Here is an 18985-nt window from a genome sequence, read left to right on the forward strand (position 1 = left end):
TGTACACCTTTCCACATGGTGATCAGCATTCATTTCAGTAACTTATGGAGATTACTACTGTGTTAAGAATAATTAATTTCTTGCTGCTTCAACCTTCATACGTGCACACACCGAACAATAAAGAGATACACGGAACACTTTCAAATTTTAATACGTTACTGTTTTAGTGTTTAGATTTTTTTCTCTCACAATGTTTGTTGGTATTTTCCCTCATGTTATCACCCGAAGAAGTCTTCTAAGAAGACGAAACTAGTTTTGCAGTTCATTTAAAACAAAATAGTGTTTCTGTTTTTTATCTCTCGGCTTATAGTAATTTAATCTGTTTCATATATATATATATATACACACACATACACATATACAAAGACAAACTATATTACATTTCAAATAGTATGACAAAATGACAATCAATTTGATCAACCATTATTCTACTGGCTTGACCTCTAGTGAAAAAAAAAACCCAACATCAAAGTTGGGTTTTTCGTCGTTTCATATTAATACTTTTAATATAGCAATATTTGTGCCCTAATCAATAATTTAACATAAATGTTTATTATATTAAGACTAAGATCCTGGATTACTGCAGTCCTAATTATAATTTTTGCAGGGAAGCCTGTAACTCCTAGAGAGCGTGTCCCCAGGTTGCGGATTGGAGAATGTCTACCAGAAATGGGTGGTATGAGGGAAATGAAATACCTCCTGCAGACCAACAGGTATGCAGCAGAGCAATGGCAAGCCAACTGCATTAATTGCCTAAAATCCTTAAAGATGAATTAGCCAGCAAATAGAAGCAGAAATAATGCTACTGCATACTGGAGAGCTGATGTGCCTAACTCAAGCCCACATGAAGCTGGTGAGCTGACAGCTATGTGGAATGCAAACCGCACATATAATATTTCAACCATCAATATCGGAACATTGTACAAACCTGGCAAATTAAAACTGATAGAGAACTTGAACTGTTTAAATGGGAAATAGTGGGAGTTGCAGAGACCCAATGGACAGACGAGGGAAAAATTGACATAAAAAACACAAGCATATTTTATTCAGGAAGGAAAGATAACCATCACAGGAAGGTGTAACACCAATCATTAAAAATGGCTCCTAAATTCAATAGTTGATATAAGACCAGTTTCCTCTAGAATCATCTCAATAAGATTCAAAGCAAAAGAAAAAGGAATATATATAAAAATAATAGAAGTTTATGCCCCAGACCAATCACATGAAGAGGAGGAATATAGTCAATTTTTTGAACAAACTGCAAGAAGAAATCAAGCAAACAAGTACAAGAGATATCCTGATTATTATGGGAGATTTTAATACAAAGATATCGGTCAGTACTCTGAAGATAAAGCAGACGTAATGGAAAAATTTGGTCATGGGAATGAGGAGGAGAGGACTTGATTAATTTTTGCAAAATAAATCAACTGTTAATCACAAATACCTTATTTTATTACAGACCACAACACAAATACAGCTGGACATCACCAAACAATGAAATCAAAAACTGTATAGACTATATAACCGTTAATAAGAAATGGAAACATTTGTTCCAAAATGTCAAAACATTAAAAAAGAATGATATGGATACAGACCATGAACTACTATCAGCCAAACTAAAAATTGGTTTCAAAAGAAAGAGAATAAACTACCAAAAACAAAAGATGATAGATATCTCAAAACTCAATGATAGCTTGACTAGATCTAACTATCAGAGAACATTGAAAGAAAAATTGAATAATCTTGCTTTAGATACAGTCTTGGAGTCTTGGGAAAAAGGTAAAGAAATTATTAAAGAAACAGCAACAAAACACCTAGGCTACCAGACAAGAGTAAATAAAGATTGGCTTACACCAGAGATTTTGGACTTATGTGAGAGAAAAAGACTCTCCCAAAAGAAGATAATGAAGAAAATAGAATATTATACAAAAATTTTGAAAAAAAGAAATAGATTAAAAAAAAAAAATGCAGATTAGCAAAAATCACATATTTAGAAGAAAAAGCAGGAATGTGTGAAGAGGCATACAAAAAACATGACTCCAAGACCATTTATGAAATCGTTAAAGAGATAACTAGAACATACTCACCCAACCCAGTTTCACTATTGCAAAAAAATGGAACCACAAGTAGCAGTGAAATAATAAAAGAAATATGGACTAATCATTTTAAAGAAACATTCACAGCTGAAGAAAACATAGATCAAGATGCCTTCAACCCAGAAGAAAACATAGATCAAGATGCCTTCAACCCAGAAGAAATTTCTGATACAAAAGACATAGTAAATGAAGAAATGCATACACCAATCAAACAAACAAAAAATGATAAAGCACCAGGCATAGACAACATTCAAAAAGAATTTCTGGAAAAAGGGGGAAGCATAATAAATTACCTGAGGCAACTGTTCAACAAAATACTAAAGAAAGGAAATTTACCAACAGAATGGAGAACAAGCCAGATCATACCCATCCACATAAAAGGAGATGTCAGATCCTGCACTAACTATAGACCTGTCACCTTTCTAAGCTACTGCTATAAAATATTCATCAGGATTCTTCAAAACAGAGTTAAACATTCCTATGAAGAACAGTTGGAAGAAGAGCAAATAGGATTTAGAAATAGGAGAAGCACAATAGATGCAATTTTCACAATAAACAGATTAGCAGATCTTATGTGAGACAAAAATAAAAAAAACTCTCTACTGCTGTTTTATTGACTTCAAACATGCTTTTGACTCAATAAACAGAAGCAAACTCATTAAAATTCTAGAAAACAGAGGGTTTGACAAATACCTATTAAATTGTATCAAGAATTACTATTCAGAAACACAAGCAGTAGAGAAATACAAAAACATAGAAACAGATCAAATAGCAATTAAAAAGGGAGTTATGCAAGGCTGCCCATTGTCACCATATTTATTCAACCTGTACCTAAAAGAAGTAGGATGAAGGACTGTAGATGTGTGAAGGCATAACTAAATGGAAGAAATATAACACATTTAAAGTATGCTGACAATATAGTTATCACCACAGACAGCCAATAAAAATTAGAAAATATCCTGACCAAGCTGCATCAAATAAGTAACAAATATGATATGAAAATCAATTTTAGTAAAACAAAACTAATGGTAATAGGAAGAAAAAGGGAAGCAATCCAAATGAAAATAGGAAACAACAATATAGAACAAGTAAAGCAATTCAATTACCTAGGATCAGTGATCACTGAAGATCTATACTATTTTGAAACCATAAAATACAGAATCAATAATGGATGGATAACAATGGACAGACTACAAAAAATATGGAACAATAAAAGATTAAGCAAAGAACTCAAATTAAAGATATATAAAACCATGATAATTCCCACAGTACTCTATGGCTTAGAATGCTGGATCTTAAGAAAAAAAGAAATGGATAAACTCAATACTTTTGAAATGAAATGCCTAAGAAAAATCAATAGAACAAACTGGACAGAAATAAAAATAAATGAAAAAGTCAGAGATGAACTTAACTTTAAAGAAACAATAATTACAGCATTAAAAGAGCCAACTAAGCTGGTTTGGACATGTTTCAAGAATGAACCTAGAAAGACTACCAAACATATTATTAAATGGCAGAATTGGAGGACAGTCCAGCAGAGGAAGATCAAGAAGGAAATGGATGGACAACATTAAAGAAAGTATAGTTCGCCCACCGATTTGAGGTCCCTCGAAACTACTGCGCATGTCAGAAAAAGGAGAATCCATTCCGATAATAGGGTAATCAGTCTGTCTTCTGGGAGGTAATAATAAACAAACTGAGTTTGTTTATTATTACAGGTCGGAAAATTTAGCTTTTCTTTTACGAACATTGTTGTTTTTAAAGTGTAACTATTTTGCTTGTATAACAGTTGGAAAAATGTACGTAGAGTGTTAATACGTGCAAATACTACGTTCTACATAAAACAATGTCACTTCGCTCCATGATAAGTTTCCTTTTATTCTGGGACTTTTTAAAACAAAATCCGATTTCATGAAGTATTTTCCTTAAAGTTTCTCTTTTCCAAGGAAAATTATTTTTTTCTTTAAGCACAGGAATCAATTTCGGAACAGTTGGCACTCTTTTCTCGAATACGTAAAATTCGTGAATAGCTCTTCTTATAACGTCTACATCAAAATCATTCAAAGCTACAGTTTCGATGGTTTTACTCTGGCGCTTTTTTTTTTTTTTTTTTAGGAGATTTAAATTTTGGCTTACCTTCACCTTTTGATTCCCTACGAATTCTTTTAACAGTCGACCCCGATACGCCCGCAATTGCACTTGCACGTTTTATTACTTGAGAAAGGGGAACAAGATGACGGCCTTCTGACGATTCTTTTTCGCAGAATGTCAGCACATTATTCAATATTCTTTTGCAAGAGCTACTGAAACGTGTAACAATAGAACTTGTTGACTGTACTGGATCCATCATACAAATTAATAATAAAAAAATAATGCAAAAAGAGAACAACAAAAATCAAGCTAGTACTAGTACAGCGACAGACAAGAAAGCATGTGATTTCGCATGTTGGCGACCAATTCGTACATCCTTCATTTCTTTCTCCCCTTCAACATGAATCGACTATTCTTGGCACAAATCCAACAAGGGATCTAGAAATGGTGGGCGAACTATACCTGCTTAAACTCCATAATAGAACTTCATAAAAAGACAGCAGACAGAAAGAAATGGCAAAAATTCGTCTTTGAGGAACTCAACCTGCCATGAGTAGAAGAGAAGAATTATAATTTATAATGAACTCTTAGAACAAATGGGTATGTGGGTAGAATATCTGCCATCTATATTCTTGGGATGTTTAGACCATCATTATTGTTAAGATTAGAATGGTTGATAAGAATTTCACAGGTCTCTTTAAATTTGTGCTCATACTGTTTTAGTGTGATGTAATAAACAGGCTCCTTTCCAGTCAGTTCTATGTAGAGTATTCAGGGCATGAGCAGAAAGGCCAGATTTATGTAGGTATTAAATTTAATATGTTGTTTATGTTCCTTTTTTTGGATAGGAATTGTGTATCCTATTTCACCTACATAAGGCACATTACAGGTTCACTCAATATGGTTTACTTTAGGGTCGACCAGTAGTATTCTGTGTATTATATCTGGTATCTCTTTAATTGTAATCTGATTTATTTTTATTAGGTGCAGTCTTGTGAAGAATTTTGTTGATGTTATGTTTGCTGCAGCCACTTTTTAGGAAGATATTGCTGGTATCTTTTAATTCATGCCTAAGTGCTTGCTCATTGGAGCAAATCTTTAAAGCCTTGTTTCTTAGCTTGTTAATGACACCTAGTTTTTGTGTTGATAAGTTTTGTGTGGAGTGCTGGCAAGAGTTTGTGTATATATTGGCTAGTATGTGTAGGTTTATGATAAACAGTGATGGTAAAAAGAAAAGTCTGCTGGAAGGAAGATGCATAACAAGTGTATATAGAAATGGAAGTGTATTCTGACTTTCAATTTGAGTTTTGAATTGTATGCATTTGTGTTATTTGTTTATGTGGCTGAGGAAAGTGTCTAATATCTGGTGGTCATGGGACTAGTTAATGAAAACATTGTCAACATATCTAAGCCAGACTTTTGGTAAAGGAAGTTAGAGCACATTGCTCAAATGTTTCTATATAAAAGTTGGTAATTGTGTGTGTGGGAGGGGGAGAATAATGGCAAGCCCATGACTATGCTTTTTTTTTTTTTTTTCAGTAAAAAGTATTTTGTCACACAAAATAACCAGAATGTAGTACATGGGCAAAGAGTGCCATGATATTGGGCAGGAATTTGTCATTGGTTGGGACATTTGTGAAAAGTTCAGAGATATCAAAACCAACTAATAAATAACTTTTATCAAGTGTGATGTCACGCTTTTGCTGTCTCTGCATTCATAACTACATTGTGGTTTCAACATCATTTTAAAACAGTGTGGAGACAGCAATCTTATTCCTAATTGCATTATATTAAAAAGGAAATTCACCAAAGAAAAAGCATTAAGAATTTATAACTGTATGGAGAAAGCAGTGCTGAGAGAGTAGATTCAAACTGCTCACAAACCCTTATTTTGAGCATTTGCTCAAAATCAGGCTCTAAATTTAAAATTGGAACTTGTCATTTATTTAAATCCAAATATTTGGGATGTCCTTAAGGGGATTACTGGCACAGCTCTGCAAAATATACCTTGGAAACAAATAAAGTAAAACTTATAGCCAAATTCCTTAAATTGAAACAGCAACAAGTTTTAAATGGCCAATGGACAAATATAAATTTCTCATCATTGAATGACTTTGAAAACAGCCAACCACAAGCCAGTGAAAACAGAAGTAGCCAATTACTAACAAGAGAGGATAATAGCAACAAAACAGAAATAACTGCTAACAGGAGCAAACCAACTGCCTTCAATGAACAGTCATGTGATTAACCTTTCAAGCCTGAACAGTGATGATTTCGCTGTTTAGTAAAGACCTAAACTTTGCCATGTCATCCAGGACAGTTACTGGATTGGAATATATATATATATATATATATATATATATATACACACACACACACACACACCATATTGAGAGAAGCATAAGATTTCTCCCAACTACCATAGCTGAAAAAAATATGATTAGAAACCTCTAACATTTTAAACAGTACTAAAACAATAACTTAGAACCTCATCAAAACTGAATTGTCAGCTGTGAAATTTTTAAAAGCATTTCAGGTCATCATAATTACTAGAACCAATCACAGTTATTTTAAACTGAATAACTTACATTCAAAAAAAATGAATCAGTTATCCTCAGAAAACAGCACCTATCAACTTGTGAAATCTAACTCAACTAATCGGATTAAAAAGAAAACAGTAAAATTGCTTAAATCCGTTACTTCCTGCAAATACAGTTAAAAATTACTTTCTCACTCACTATGCTTGTTCCCCAAGAATTTACAGTTTGCCTAAGATTCATAAGCAGAACGTACTACTTTAGCAAATAGTTGAAAATATTGACAGCCCCGGTTATCATCTAGTCAAGAAACTAGCATAACACTCATTGAGTTATTAGGTAATTCCCCCTCCTGTATAAAAAACACACATAACATTTCTTTGTGAAGAAAATTAAGGACATCACACTTGATAAAAGTGGTTTATTAATCAGTTTTGATATCTGCCCTTTTCACAAATGTCCCAATCAGTGACACAGTTTTTCTTTTAAAGGATAAATTCCCGCCCAATATCATGGCACTCTTTGTACATGTACTACGTTCTGGTTATTTTGTGTGACAAAATACTTTTTACCTGCAAAAGAAGGCACAGCCATGGGCTTGCTGTTATTTCCCCCAATTGCCAACTTTTATGACTATTAAATTATTTAAGGAATTTACAACGTATACTGGAATATTAATTAAAAGAAACTTTAATAAATACCTCCTATATTTTGGCAATGTCACGTTGCCATCTTCATGGGAACATACAACTATGACACATGCACACAGGCACTACAAAAAAAAATCAAATGAGGCAGAAGAGAGAAAACTACTGTTATTCCTAGAGTCCTAAAGGTGCCACTTTACGGGCTATATTGGGTTGTCTTGGCTGTTGGGCTAAAGTTCTCAAGATGCAAGCTTCCCAAATTTGCGGCAGGCTAATGCACCCAAACTTGTTGAGGTTCCAGTATACGTTGTAAATTCCTTAAATAATTTAATAGTCGTGTTACCAACGTATAAGCCTATCTACAAGAATGCCAATTTTTATATATAAGCTTTTGAGCAATGTGTTCTAGATGACTTTACTTTAAAACCCAAAGTCTGGCTTAGGTATGTTCTTGATGTTTTCATTATCTGGTCCCATGGCCACCAGACATTAGACACTTTCCTCAGCCACCTAAACAAACAGCACAAATGCATACAATTCATTTGACAGGATACATTTCCATTTCTAGATACGTCAACCATCTTCCTTCTGGCATTCTTAGCACAAAAACTAAGTGTCATTAACATGCTAAGAAACAGGGCTTTAAAGATTTGCTCCAGTGAGCCAGCACTTAAGCATGAATTAAAAGATATCAGTAATACTTTCCTAAGAAATGGCTACAGCAAAAATACTGTCAACAAAATTCTTCACAAAAATTACTTTCTATTAAACTGTTGCCATTCCATACATTAAAGGGATATCAGATAAAACAAACAGAATATTACATAAATACAACCATAATGCCATCTCTAAACCTCCTGCAATATTAGAGAATTTATTCAACTCCTCGAAGGATCCACTTCCTCCACTGGCCCACCCTGAAGTAAACTGTATTCAGTGCGCCTGCAATTTGCATGTAGGTGAAACAGGACACACAATTCCTATCTGAAAAAAAAGAAACGTAAATGACACATTAATAACTATGATAAACATATCCTTTCTGATCATGTCCTGAATACTCTACATAGAATTGACTGGAAAGGCACCTGTTCATTACATGACACCAAAACATGGTGTGATGTAATGGTATGAATGCAAATTTTAAGACTCCTGTGAAATTCTTATCAACCACCCTAATCTTAACAATAATGATGGTCATATTCTACCCACATAACATTTTTATTCTAAGAACTGTAGTAATCTAGGATATTAGCCTTTACATAGCAAACATTTATGTTAAATTATTGATTAGGACACCACTATTGCTGTATTAAAAGTATTAATTATGAATTTCTTCTCTTATGATATTATGAATAGGATATGGCTTTGATTTTTTTTTTTTTTCTCACACCAAATAATGGTTGATCAAATGATTGTCACTTTGGCATACTGTTTGCAATGTAATGTAGCTTGTCTTTGTGTGTGTGTGTAATCCGGATGATGACCTTGACATGAACAGCCAGAAAAAGTAACTATTCTTAACACAGTTGTTTCCATAATTTCCTGAAATGTATACGTATGTGCACAGAAATGGTGAACACATGCAAAGAAGACACAAGAACTAAGAAAGACTTTTCTCATTGACTTCTTATCGAATGTTGTTAAAGATAACAATATCTTTGCTGATTCAGGACCATGAAAGTATAGAGGGTATTTGAAATAGAAAGTAATCACTATATAGTTTTCAGTAGGATAAAAATGAATGCTATTGGCCACTACCATAAACTTGGTTCTTCACCCGAGGCACGAACATCGTTTGTTACATACTTGTGACGTCACAGCATCCAATTCTCTCTCTACTCATCACCCTCGCGCTCCACTAACACGGAATTTTATGGGGTAACAGTTTGCTTTCCCCCTGTCATCTCTTAGAGCATACATAAACATATAATTTTCTTGATTATTTTTCCTTATGTTTTATAAATAAAAAACAATTTGACCAAAATTTAAGCATTACTATCACTTATAACGTTAGCATACTTCCTTAAATATTCTTTCCTTTTTTTTAAAGTAAATGAGTTTTTCCTTTTTACACTAGTACATAACACTTCCTTTAGATATTTTACAATTTCTTCCTTTCTTTTTCTTGTTAATACACTTGATATTAAAGTACACATTACTATTACCCAGATAACAAGTATTTTCAGTAAGCATTGTATATAGTTTCTAATCTGTTATACAATGATAAGTAGAATCATGACATTCTAAACTTATCAGGGTATAACAATTCCAATTGTTAAGGGTCAAGAGTTGCTTAAGGGTCTAAGCTGTATAACTGAGAGGAGACCTCCACATAGCCTTTAAAGGAATGCGGAGAACCGACCAGGGCTTCTGACATAATGTCCAATTCTCACATTCTCATGGTGCACCCTGTTGGGTATCTACCTGGATACTGAACGAACAAGGATGGGCTGGCAATTTGGTATTTAGCCGACCAAATTATATTCTTATTGGTTAAACCAAAATAAAAAATGATGGTACAACATGACAAAATTTCATGCCGGCTGGGGCGTTGCCCAGTTAAACAAGGCCCCATTTGTTTTTGCCAGGGAACCGAAGCGAACAGCGTAAAGTAAGCTATTGGAACAAATCTGAAAACACATCCCCAACTCAATATCACCAGAGTTAAAGATCGGTACTATCAACATAAGAAGCCTGAATGGCAAAGAAATGGAGCTAGCTGAGGAATTAGATAAGTACAGATCGACCTAATAGGGGTGACTGAAACAAAAAAGAAAAAACTGGTGAGATCTTTCTGAGCAATAAATACAAAATGTTATATTCAGGCAATGACAATCAAGGAAAAGGAGGAGTAGCCATAGTATTCAACACATAAAATACGAGGCTAATCTTCTTGAATGGCATGCAGTCTCAAGTAAAGTGATGTGGGAAAATATCAGAATGGAGAACTGGACAATGAGATTTATTTGTGCTTATGGTCCCACAGAAAGTTCTACTAAGGAAGAAGTGGAGGAATTTTTTGAGTCTTTAGAGAAAGCAACTGACACAATGAAAAAGGAAATGTTGGTCCTTGTTGGGATCTAAATAGCAGAGAGTAGGAAATGATTGTGAGACATACAAAATATTTTGGGAAAATTTGGAGAAAAGACCAAGCTAATAATAATGGCAAATACATGTTGGATTTCTGCTCAGGACATGGACTGGTTTTTACTAACACCATGTTCCAACATAAAAATGTGCACAAATTCACATGGAGAGAAGAGGCAAGAAATAAGAAAAGTCTCATTGACTATGTTATTATTGATAGTGATGTTTTCTCTCTGGTGCAGGACACCAGAGTGTACAGAGGATTTGAAATTGGAAGCGATCAATACTTAGTCTTGTGCAGGATAATATTGAATTTCATTTTGAAAAGAAGAACATGTAAGAAAGTTTTAAAGCGAATAAAAGTTGAGAAGCTCTCAGATGTGAACTGTAGACTAACATACACAAAGATTATTGAAAAGAAAATGAAAGAGTTTGAGAACAGGAACCAAACCTTTTAGATTCAGTGGCAAGCCTTGAAGAAAACCCTGATTGATTCAGCCAGAGAGGCATGTGGTGAAGTTGTCTGCAAGGATAGAAAAATCAGAACTCCATGGTGGACACAGGAAGTTCAAGAGGCAGTGAAGGAAAAGAAGAAATTATATCAAAAGTTTCTTGCAAATAAGTCAGCTTTGGCTCTTAGAGAATACAGAGACAAATGTAAGAAAGTGAAGCACTGTATAAAACTAGGTAAACAAAAGTCATGGGAGGACTTCGGCAAGAACATAGAAAATAAATATCAAGGAGGTGATAAGATATTCTGGAGGTTGTTAAAGAAGCTTAGAAATGGAGGAAAGAGTGCTGTAAAAGGAGTTAGAGATGATGGTGACATGAAAACAGGAGAAAAAGATATCCTTGAAGTATGGAGTAATTACTTCAAAAAATTGCTAAAGGAAACAAGCAGTGATAGCACAGTGGTAAAAAACACTCAACAGGCATACAGTCAAGAATACATATCCATACTTGAAGTGGAAAAAGCCATCAAAGGCTTGAAATGTGGGAAGGCAGCAGGAGTAGATGATATTCGACCAGAAATGCTGAAGTAGGGTGGTATAAAAGTCTTACAGTGGCTGCACTGCATAGTTTAGAAAGACTGGACAGAGGGACGAATTCCTGATGATTGGAGTAGAGCTCAAAAAGTGCCCATATATAGAGGGAAACACTCAGTAGGGAAATAGGGAACACTCAGTAGGGAAATAGAGGTATTTCCCTACTGAGTGTTCCTGGCAAGATCTATGCAAGTATACTTAAGAAATGGTTGAGAAGAATTGTGGAAGAAAAGCTTGGTGGACAACAAGCTGGATCTAGGCCAAATAGAGGCTGTCAGGATCAGATCTTCACTTTACGACAAATAGTTGAGAAATGTTTTTAAGTTTTGTCGATCTGGAAAAGGCATGGCAAGGTGTCAAGAGAGAAGCTATTCAATACGCTACAGTTATATGGTGTCAATGGGGCATCAAATCAAGCAATACTTAGTCTGAATTTGGGTTGTAAATCGGCAGTTAGAATTGAAGAGTGTACAGGAAGATGGTTTAATGTTAAATCTGGTGTGAGACAAGGATGTACATTATCCCCTCTGTTATTCTTATCAATATGGATCATATTATGAAGGAAAGTGGTATTAAACATGATATCAAAATTGGAGATGTTAATGTATGCTCTTTGCTTTATGCAGACAATGTTGTAGTTCTGAATAAATCCGCTACAAGTTTGCAAGATTCCCTGACTAAATTGAATAACTGTTATAATAGATACGATATGAAAGTCAGCATTAAAAAGACAAAGACAATGAAAATAGGTAGAATTGTTGAAAATGTCAACTGTGTTGTGAACGGGGAACCTGTGGAACAAGTAAAACATTTCAGCTACTTAGGCACGATTTTTAGTGAAGATGGTAAATTAAATATGGAAATAGACAACAGAATCAACAAAGCTGGTATGGTAGGAAGACGATTGAATAAATTTATATGGAATAAGAGAGAAATTAGTCGGAACACTAAATTAGCTGTATACAAGACAGTGTTCAAACCAGTTTTAACTTATGGATCTGAGAGCTGGATCAGAAGTAAAACACTTGACCAAAGACTAGAGACCACAGATATGAGAGGCATGAGAAAGATTAAAAGCGTGAACAGATGGCATCAGTGGCAATATCATATTAAAAACGAGGATATTAGGAAAGAACTTGACAATGTCAGCATCCAGGAATCCGTTAGCAGAGCTAATCTCAGGTGGTATGGTCACTTAAACAGAATGGGTGAGGAAAGATTAGCAAAACAAGTGTTCTATGAAAGGTTGGCAGGAAAACGACTCAGGGGAAGACCAAGATATAGGTGGATTGATACAGTACAATGTGCCTTAGACGATAGAAATATAAGATCTGATAATGATAATATTTTAGTCTTGACAAGTAATAGACTGATTTGGAGGAAAATTGTAGATAGGAAGTTAGTAATTTGTAAATTTTTCATGTAGTACTATCATATCCTGTACACCCCTTGAGGGTACACGTCAGGAATTTGATGATGATGATGAACAATTCCAATTCCGGAATACCTGGACACAAAAAAACATCGCAAAATCGAAAAGAAAAATAAAACACAGAGTACAGGGAAGACAGAAATTGCAGCTCATTGCCCTTGAACAACTGAAACATATCCCCCAAATCGACAAGGCCATAATCATAGACAAACAAGACAACGAAATAATGCTTTGAATATCCGAAACTATTGCCATAAAATGCATTGAAAATTCAATCAACGTCCACCGCCCCTACCTAATTTCTGAATGTTGGACGATCCAGAACTTACAAATAAAGCCATGCGTCCGGCCATTTAGCGACAACAAATGCCCTTATTTGGCAGATTCAACTTTCAGTCATGACATAGCCCTACACTCATTCCGATGACGGTCAGTCGACCGAAATGGTCCACACCCCCGTTAATGTTTTTCCTCTGCCCCAGTTACCCCATAAGTAAACCGTTCCCCTTCTCACCTCCCAAAAAAAAAGTGCCCTTAAACACAATAATATATATATATATAAATAAGTCAGCTTTTACTCTTACAGAATACAGAGACAAATGTAAGAAAGCTAAACAGTGTGTAAAACTAGCTAAACAAAAGTCATGGGAGGACTTCGGCAAGAATATAGAAAATAAATATCAAGAAGGTGGCAAAATATTCTGGAGGTTGTTGAAGAAACTTAGGAATGGAGGAAAGAGTGCTGTAAAAGGAGTTAGAGATGATAAAGGTTACATGAAAACAGGAGAAAAAGATATCCTTGAAGTATGGAGTAATTACTTTGAAAAACTGCTAAATGAAACAAACAGTGATAAAAAAACACTGACCAGGCATGCAGTCAGGAATATATATCCATACTTGAAGTAGAAAAAGCCATCAAAGGCTTGAAATGTGGAAAGGCAACAGGATAGATGATATTCGACCAGAAATGCTGAAGTATGGTGGTATAAAAGTCTTACAGTGGCTGCACTGCATAGTTCAGAAAGCCTGGACAGAGGGACGAATTCCTGATGATTGGAGTAGAGCTCTCATAGTACCCATATATAAAAAGGGAAATAAAACTGAATGTGAGAATTACAGAGGTATTTCCCTACTGAGTGTTCCTGGCAAGATCTATGCAAGTATACTTGAGAAACGGTTGAGAAGAATTGTGGAAGAAAAGGTTGGTGAAGAACAAGCTGGATTCAGGCCAAATAGAGGCTGTCAGGATCAGATCTTCACTTTATGACAAATAGTCGAGAAAGCATGGGAATATAACAAAGATCTGTATTTAAGTTTTGTCGATTTGGAAAAGGCATATGACAAGGTGCCAAGAGAGAAGCTATTCAATACACTGCAGTTATATGGTGTCAATGGGTCATTATATCAAGCAATACATAGTATTTATTTGAGTTGTAAGTCAGCAGTTAGAATTGAAGGAAGTACAGGAAGATGGTTTAATGTTAAATCTGGTGTGAGACAAGGATGTACATTATCCCCTCTGTTATTCATTATCTATATGGATCACATTATGAAGGAAAGTGGTATTAAACCTGATATCAAAATTGGAGATGTTAATGTCAGCTCTTTGCTTTATGCGGATGATGTTATACTTCTAAATAAATCCGCTACAAGTCTGCAAGATTCTCTGACTAAATTGAATAGCTGTTGTAATAGATATGGTATGAAGGTCAGCAATAAAAAGACAAAGACAATGAAAATAGGCAGAATGATTGAAAATGTCAACTGTGTTGTGAATGGAGAACCTGTGGAACAAGTAAAACATTTCAGCTACTTAGGCACAATTTTTACTGAAGATGGTAAATTAAATATAGAAATAGACAACAGAATCAGCAAAGTGGTGGGAAGTCAATTGAATAAATTCATATGGAATAAGAGAGAAATTAGTCGGAACACTAAATTAGCTGTATACAAGACAGTGTTCAAACCCGTTTTAACTTATGGATCTGAGAGCTGGGTCAGAAGTAAAACACTTGACCAAAGACTAGAGACCGCAGATATGAGAGTCCTGAGAAAGATTAGAGGCGTGAAGAGATGGCATCAATGGCAATATCATATTAAAAATGAGGATATTAGGAAAGAACTTGACATTGTCAGCATCCAGGAATGCATTAGCAGAGCTAATCTCAGGTGGTATGGTCACTTAATTAGAATGGGAGAGGAAAGATTAGCAAAACAAGTGTTCTCTGCCAGGTTGGCAGGAAAATGACCCAGAGGAAGACCAAGATATAGGTGGATTGATACGGTACAAAGTGCCTTAGACGATAGAAATATAAGATCTGATAATGTTGGAGTCTTGACAAGTAACAGACTGATTTGGAGGAAAATTGTAGATAGGAAGTTAGTAATGATGTAATTTTTTCATGTAGTACTGTCATATCCTGTACACCCCTTGAGGGTACATAGCAGGAATTTGATGATGATGATATTATCAATACAAAACCCAGGTTTCCAAATTTATTTTTCCCGCATCAACCCCCCTTATGCTCCTTTCCTCCCCCTTGTTTATATACAACCTTCAGCAGGATCATGGAACTGGAAGACATCCTAGTATCAAAACAAGTTATGTACAAAATTTTTCCACCTCTTTTATTCTGCTGTAATTGCCTTCTATACTCACCCATAATGCCCTAAAATATATATACTCTTTTTGAGTAATTATAGCCAATGTATTTAAAATAAGGGACACTCCTAAACAAAAACAGGATACAATAGCCGTAATTATAATAATAGTGTTTAAGAGGAGTAGCATGGAAATTTTCCCAGAAACTATACCTAGTATATTTCTATTTTTGATGAGTGACGAAGAAGTAGTGCTAAAACTGAAAAGTGAAACCAATCTCTTTACTCTTAATAAAAATTTTAACGGAAATTACCATTAAAAAAAAAAAAGAAGCATCCGTATGATATTCATGTACTTAATTCACTTATGTTTCTGTTTCATAATTAAGCTGTTAAGCAGAAAGTGAAGTGCATGATTTCTATTAATTATTGATGTAGTGATTTAGGGATTCTAGAAATGTGTAAAAATTATTAAAATTCATTAGGTCAGGAATAATCAGTGTCTTATGGCTTTGATAAAATGATAAGAATTCTGTATGATTCTATTTGTAATCTCCAATATATATTTTTTCTCTTTCTTCCCACTAGGAAATGTTTCTAGATCTTCATCATTACAATTTGGAGAAGAAAATTGCACTTTATTTCATTATGTGAAATACCTTGGTTGTGCTGCCATTAATGCTCCTCGCAGTGAAACTGAGATCCAGAGAAATATGGCAATTCTTAATGAACAGTCCTTAGAACTTGCTATAGAAGTTACATTGTCAGTGCCAAACCATTCAGAAGGTTCAGTTATGTAAGTCATGTGACAGTATTGGTGTGTATTGTTTTTTCAGTTATTTGAATAAATGAAAATGTCTATTGTACATAGCTATACAATGTGCATGTAGATATCATTTAATTTTTATACTGATAGCACATAATGATCTTAAGTTATTACTAGTGATACATTTTGTCAGATGGACCTCAGTAGAATTTCAAAGCTCCCAGAGGCAGAATTCAGGATCATTAGTTATTAATTTCAAAGATATTTCTTGATGTTCAAAATTAATTCTTCTTCAGCCTGTTTCAGTCTGCTGCTAGATATAGGTCTCCCCATAAATTTCCAGTTGTTTTTGTCCTTAGCTAATGTCAAACTTATATAAATCATTCCACTATCATGTTCTTTGGCAACCTTTTCTTCTCTCAGTGTTTAATTTTGTCCATCTTTCATCTCTTAATTGGCCATCTAATATGGGCAGCCCAGCCCACATCCATTTACATGCTTTATAGTACTTCATAATATACTCAACTCTAGTCATCTTTCTAATTCTAACCCACTTTGTTATGTAGAGCATTTTCTCTCTCCAGAGTCTGTTTGGGCCATGATATGTAATGTTCTTTTTTAAACATACTGGTAAAATTCCTTACAGATAATCTTTGTGCAACAGATGCTTTATTTTTTCTAGTACAAAGATTCTTATGTTTGTTTCTTTATCTTGTTTTTCATTAAACTTAACTGAGGTAAATATAGTTATTCACAGTTTTAATAGAATTATCTTCTAATTTTAGTTCAATTTAATCTCAATTTGTCATCAGTTTTGTTTTGTTAATTAATGTTTAGCTTTTTTCCTACTTTCTCTGTCGAGGTCATTTACCATTTTCCAAGCTTCTTTATTTTATTTTATTTATTTTTTTTTTTTGCTAACAGAACAATGTCATCTGAAAAATGTAAATTATTTAGATTTATTTCATTGATATTAATTCCATAGTTTTCTTATGATGTATTCCTAAAGAATTCTTCTGATAGCAGAAAACATCTTGGGTGACATCAAGTCTGCTCTCTCTCTCTCAATGCCAAATTCCTTTTTCTGATGTTCTAACTTTATATGTTAGAACATCAGAAAAATTGTTGTTCTGATATATATAGTTTTTAATAATCTGATGTACTCTGCTGGGATGGCCTGTTGTTTGAGTCTACAATGCTGAATATGCAGGAAAATTATATTAATTTACCTTTTTTCTGTTACTTGAGTAATAGTGGGGATATGATCTATTGCAGAGAATCTTGCACTGAAATCTGCTTGTTCATATGGCTGTATTTTCCAAAAAGATTGATTCTATTTAAAATGGATATAAAAATTTTGTGTAATTGCGATAACCAACTGATTGGCCTATAGTTATTAATGTCATCTATGCTGCCCTTTTTATATAATAAGATAATCATTGATTTATGCCATTCCTGTGGAATTTTTTCTATAGTTAAAATATTAATGTCATACAATATCTCCATAAAGTCTGGAGACTCAATGTTGAAGACCCACACTAATGTTTATACATACAAAACTATCCATCTCTTTAAACTCATTCACTGTCAGGGCATTCACAACTAATTCTGCCATTGCCAGTTTATTTAACAGTATTAATTCACAACACAGAATATAAGAAAATAATAATTATTTATTTAACTTATTTGCTAATATTTCACTGGTATTATATCCAGCATCTTCAGATGCACAAACACAGTTTGTCACAATAAACAAAACTGCAGCAATTTGGTATAACAGTGGAACTAGTTTAAAAATATTGTAACAGACAATGCAAGAAGCTAAAGTCCTAATTGCCACCATCTATTGTTGATAGAGAGAAAGAAAGAAAACAAGTATTAATTTGATCTTAAAATGACTGTCTTCCAAAAATTTGGGTGACATTCATTTTAAGATTAAATTAATATTTGTTTTCTCTCTCTTTATGGTGCCAATTAGGACTTCAGCTTCTTGCATTGTCTGTTACATATTTTTTAACTAGTCTCACAAAATTGCATTGTCTATTACAATTTTTTTAAACTAGTCCCACATGAAACTGCAACAATATACCATATTGTTGCAGTTTCATGTCCTATGACAAATTGTTTTTGTACATCTGAAGATGTTGGATATAATACCAGCAAAATATTAGCAAATAAGTTAAATAATAATTATTTTCTTATCTTCTGTGTCGTGGATTAATATAGTTAAATAAACTTTCATGTACTGCCAACACACAAGCCTTTCTACTCATTCTTGTAATCCATTCCTCTTGTTTACCACTCTCTATGCAAAATATCTAGTCTACATATCCTTGTAAATTAAAGCTGCCAAGAAATTATATTCTTGGTTTAATCCTTTATCCAAGTGTAAATAAACAAAGTTTGCTAAACTGACCATAGATTTTTAATTCGTATGTATGTTTTCGTACAATATTGCCTACTGGTTTCGCTAGTAACTGACTAGCTTTCTCAAGGCTTGCAAAAAAGGTTTAAGAATACAAAAAACGTTAAGTTTTAAAAGAGGTATACCGTGAGTAGACATATTGATACAAAATTAATAACGGAAAAAACTCGCGTTAAAAATCGTTAGTACCCCTTAGGTAGCTAAGGTAACACGTTCGCGTGACATGTCTGTATGAATTGCGACTTCCTACTATCATG

At 34.0% G+C, this 18985-nt stretch overlaps 1 protein-coding gene across 3 annotated transcripts in view; it reads left to right on the forward strand.

The window, feature by feature from the left end:
• Positions 1 to 18985, forward strand: part of LOC150103728 (rab GTPase-activating protein 1-like) — a 473281-nt gene that overhangs the window by 83157 nt on the left and 371139 nt on the right. For all 3 annotated transcript variants that reach the window (XM_090397129.1, XM_090397130.1, XM_090397131.1), the window contains one exon: positions 16126 to 16333. In XM_090397129.1, the coding sequence (XP_090253255.1) occupies positions 16126 to 16333 (208 nt within the window). The remainder of the gene's footprint in view (positions 1 to 16125; positions 16334 to 18985) is intronic.

The sequence above is a fragment of the Typopeltis vanoorti genome, chromosome 8 (genome assembly GCF_054136105.1).
Source record: "Typopeltis vanoorti isolate ZY-2024b chromosome 8, IOZ_Tvanoo_1.0, whole genome shotgun sequence".
NCBI classification, from domain to species: domain Eukaryota; kingdom Metazoa; phylum Arthropoda; class Arachnida; order Uropygi; family Thelyphonidae; genus Typopeltis; species Typopeltis vanoorti.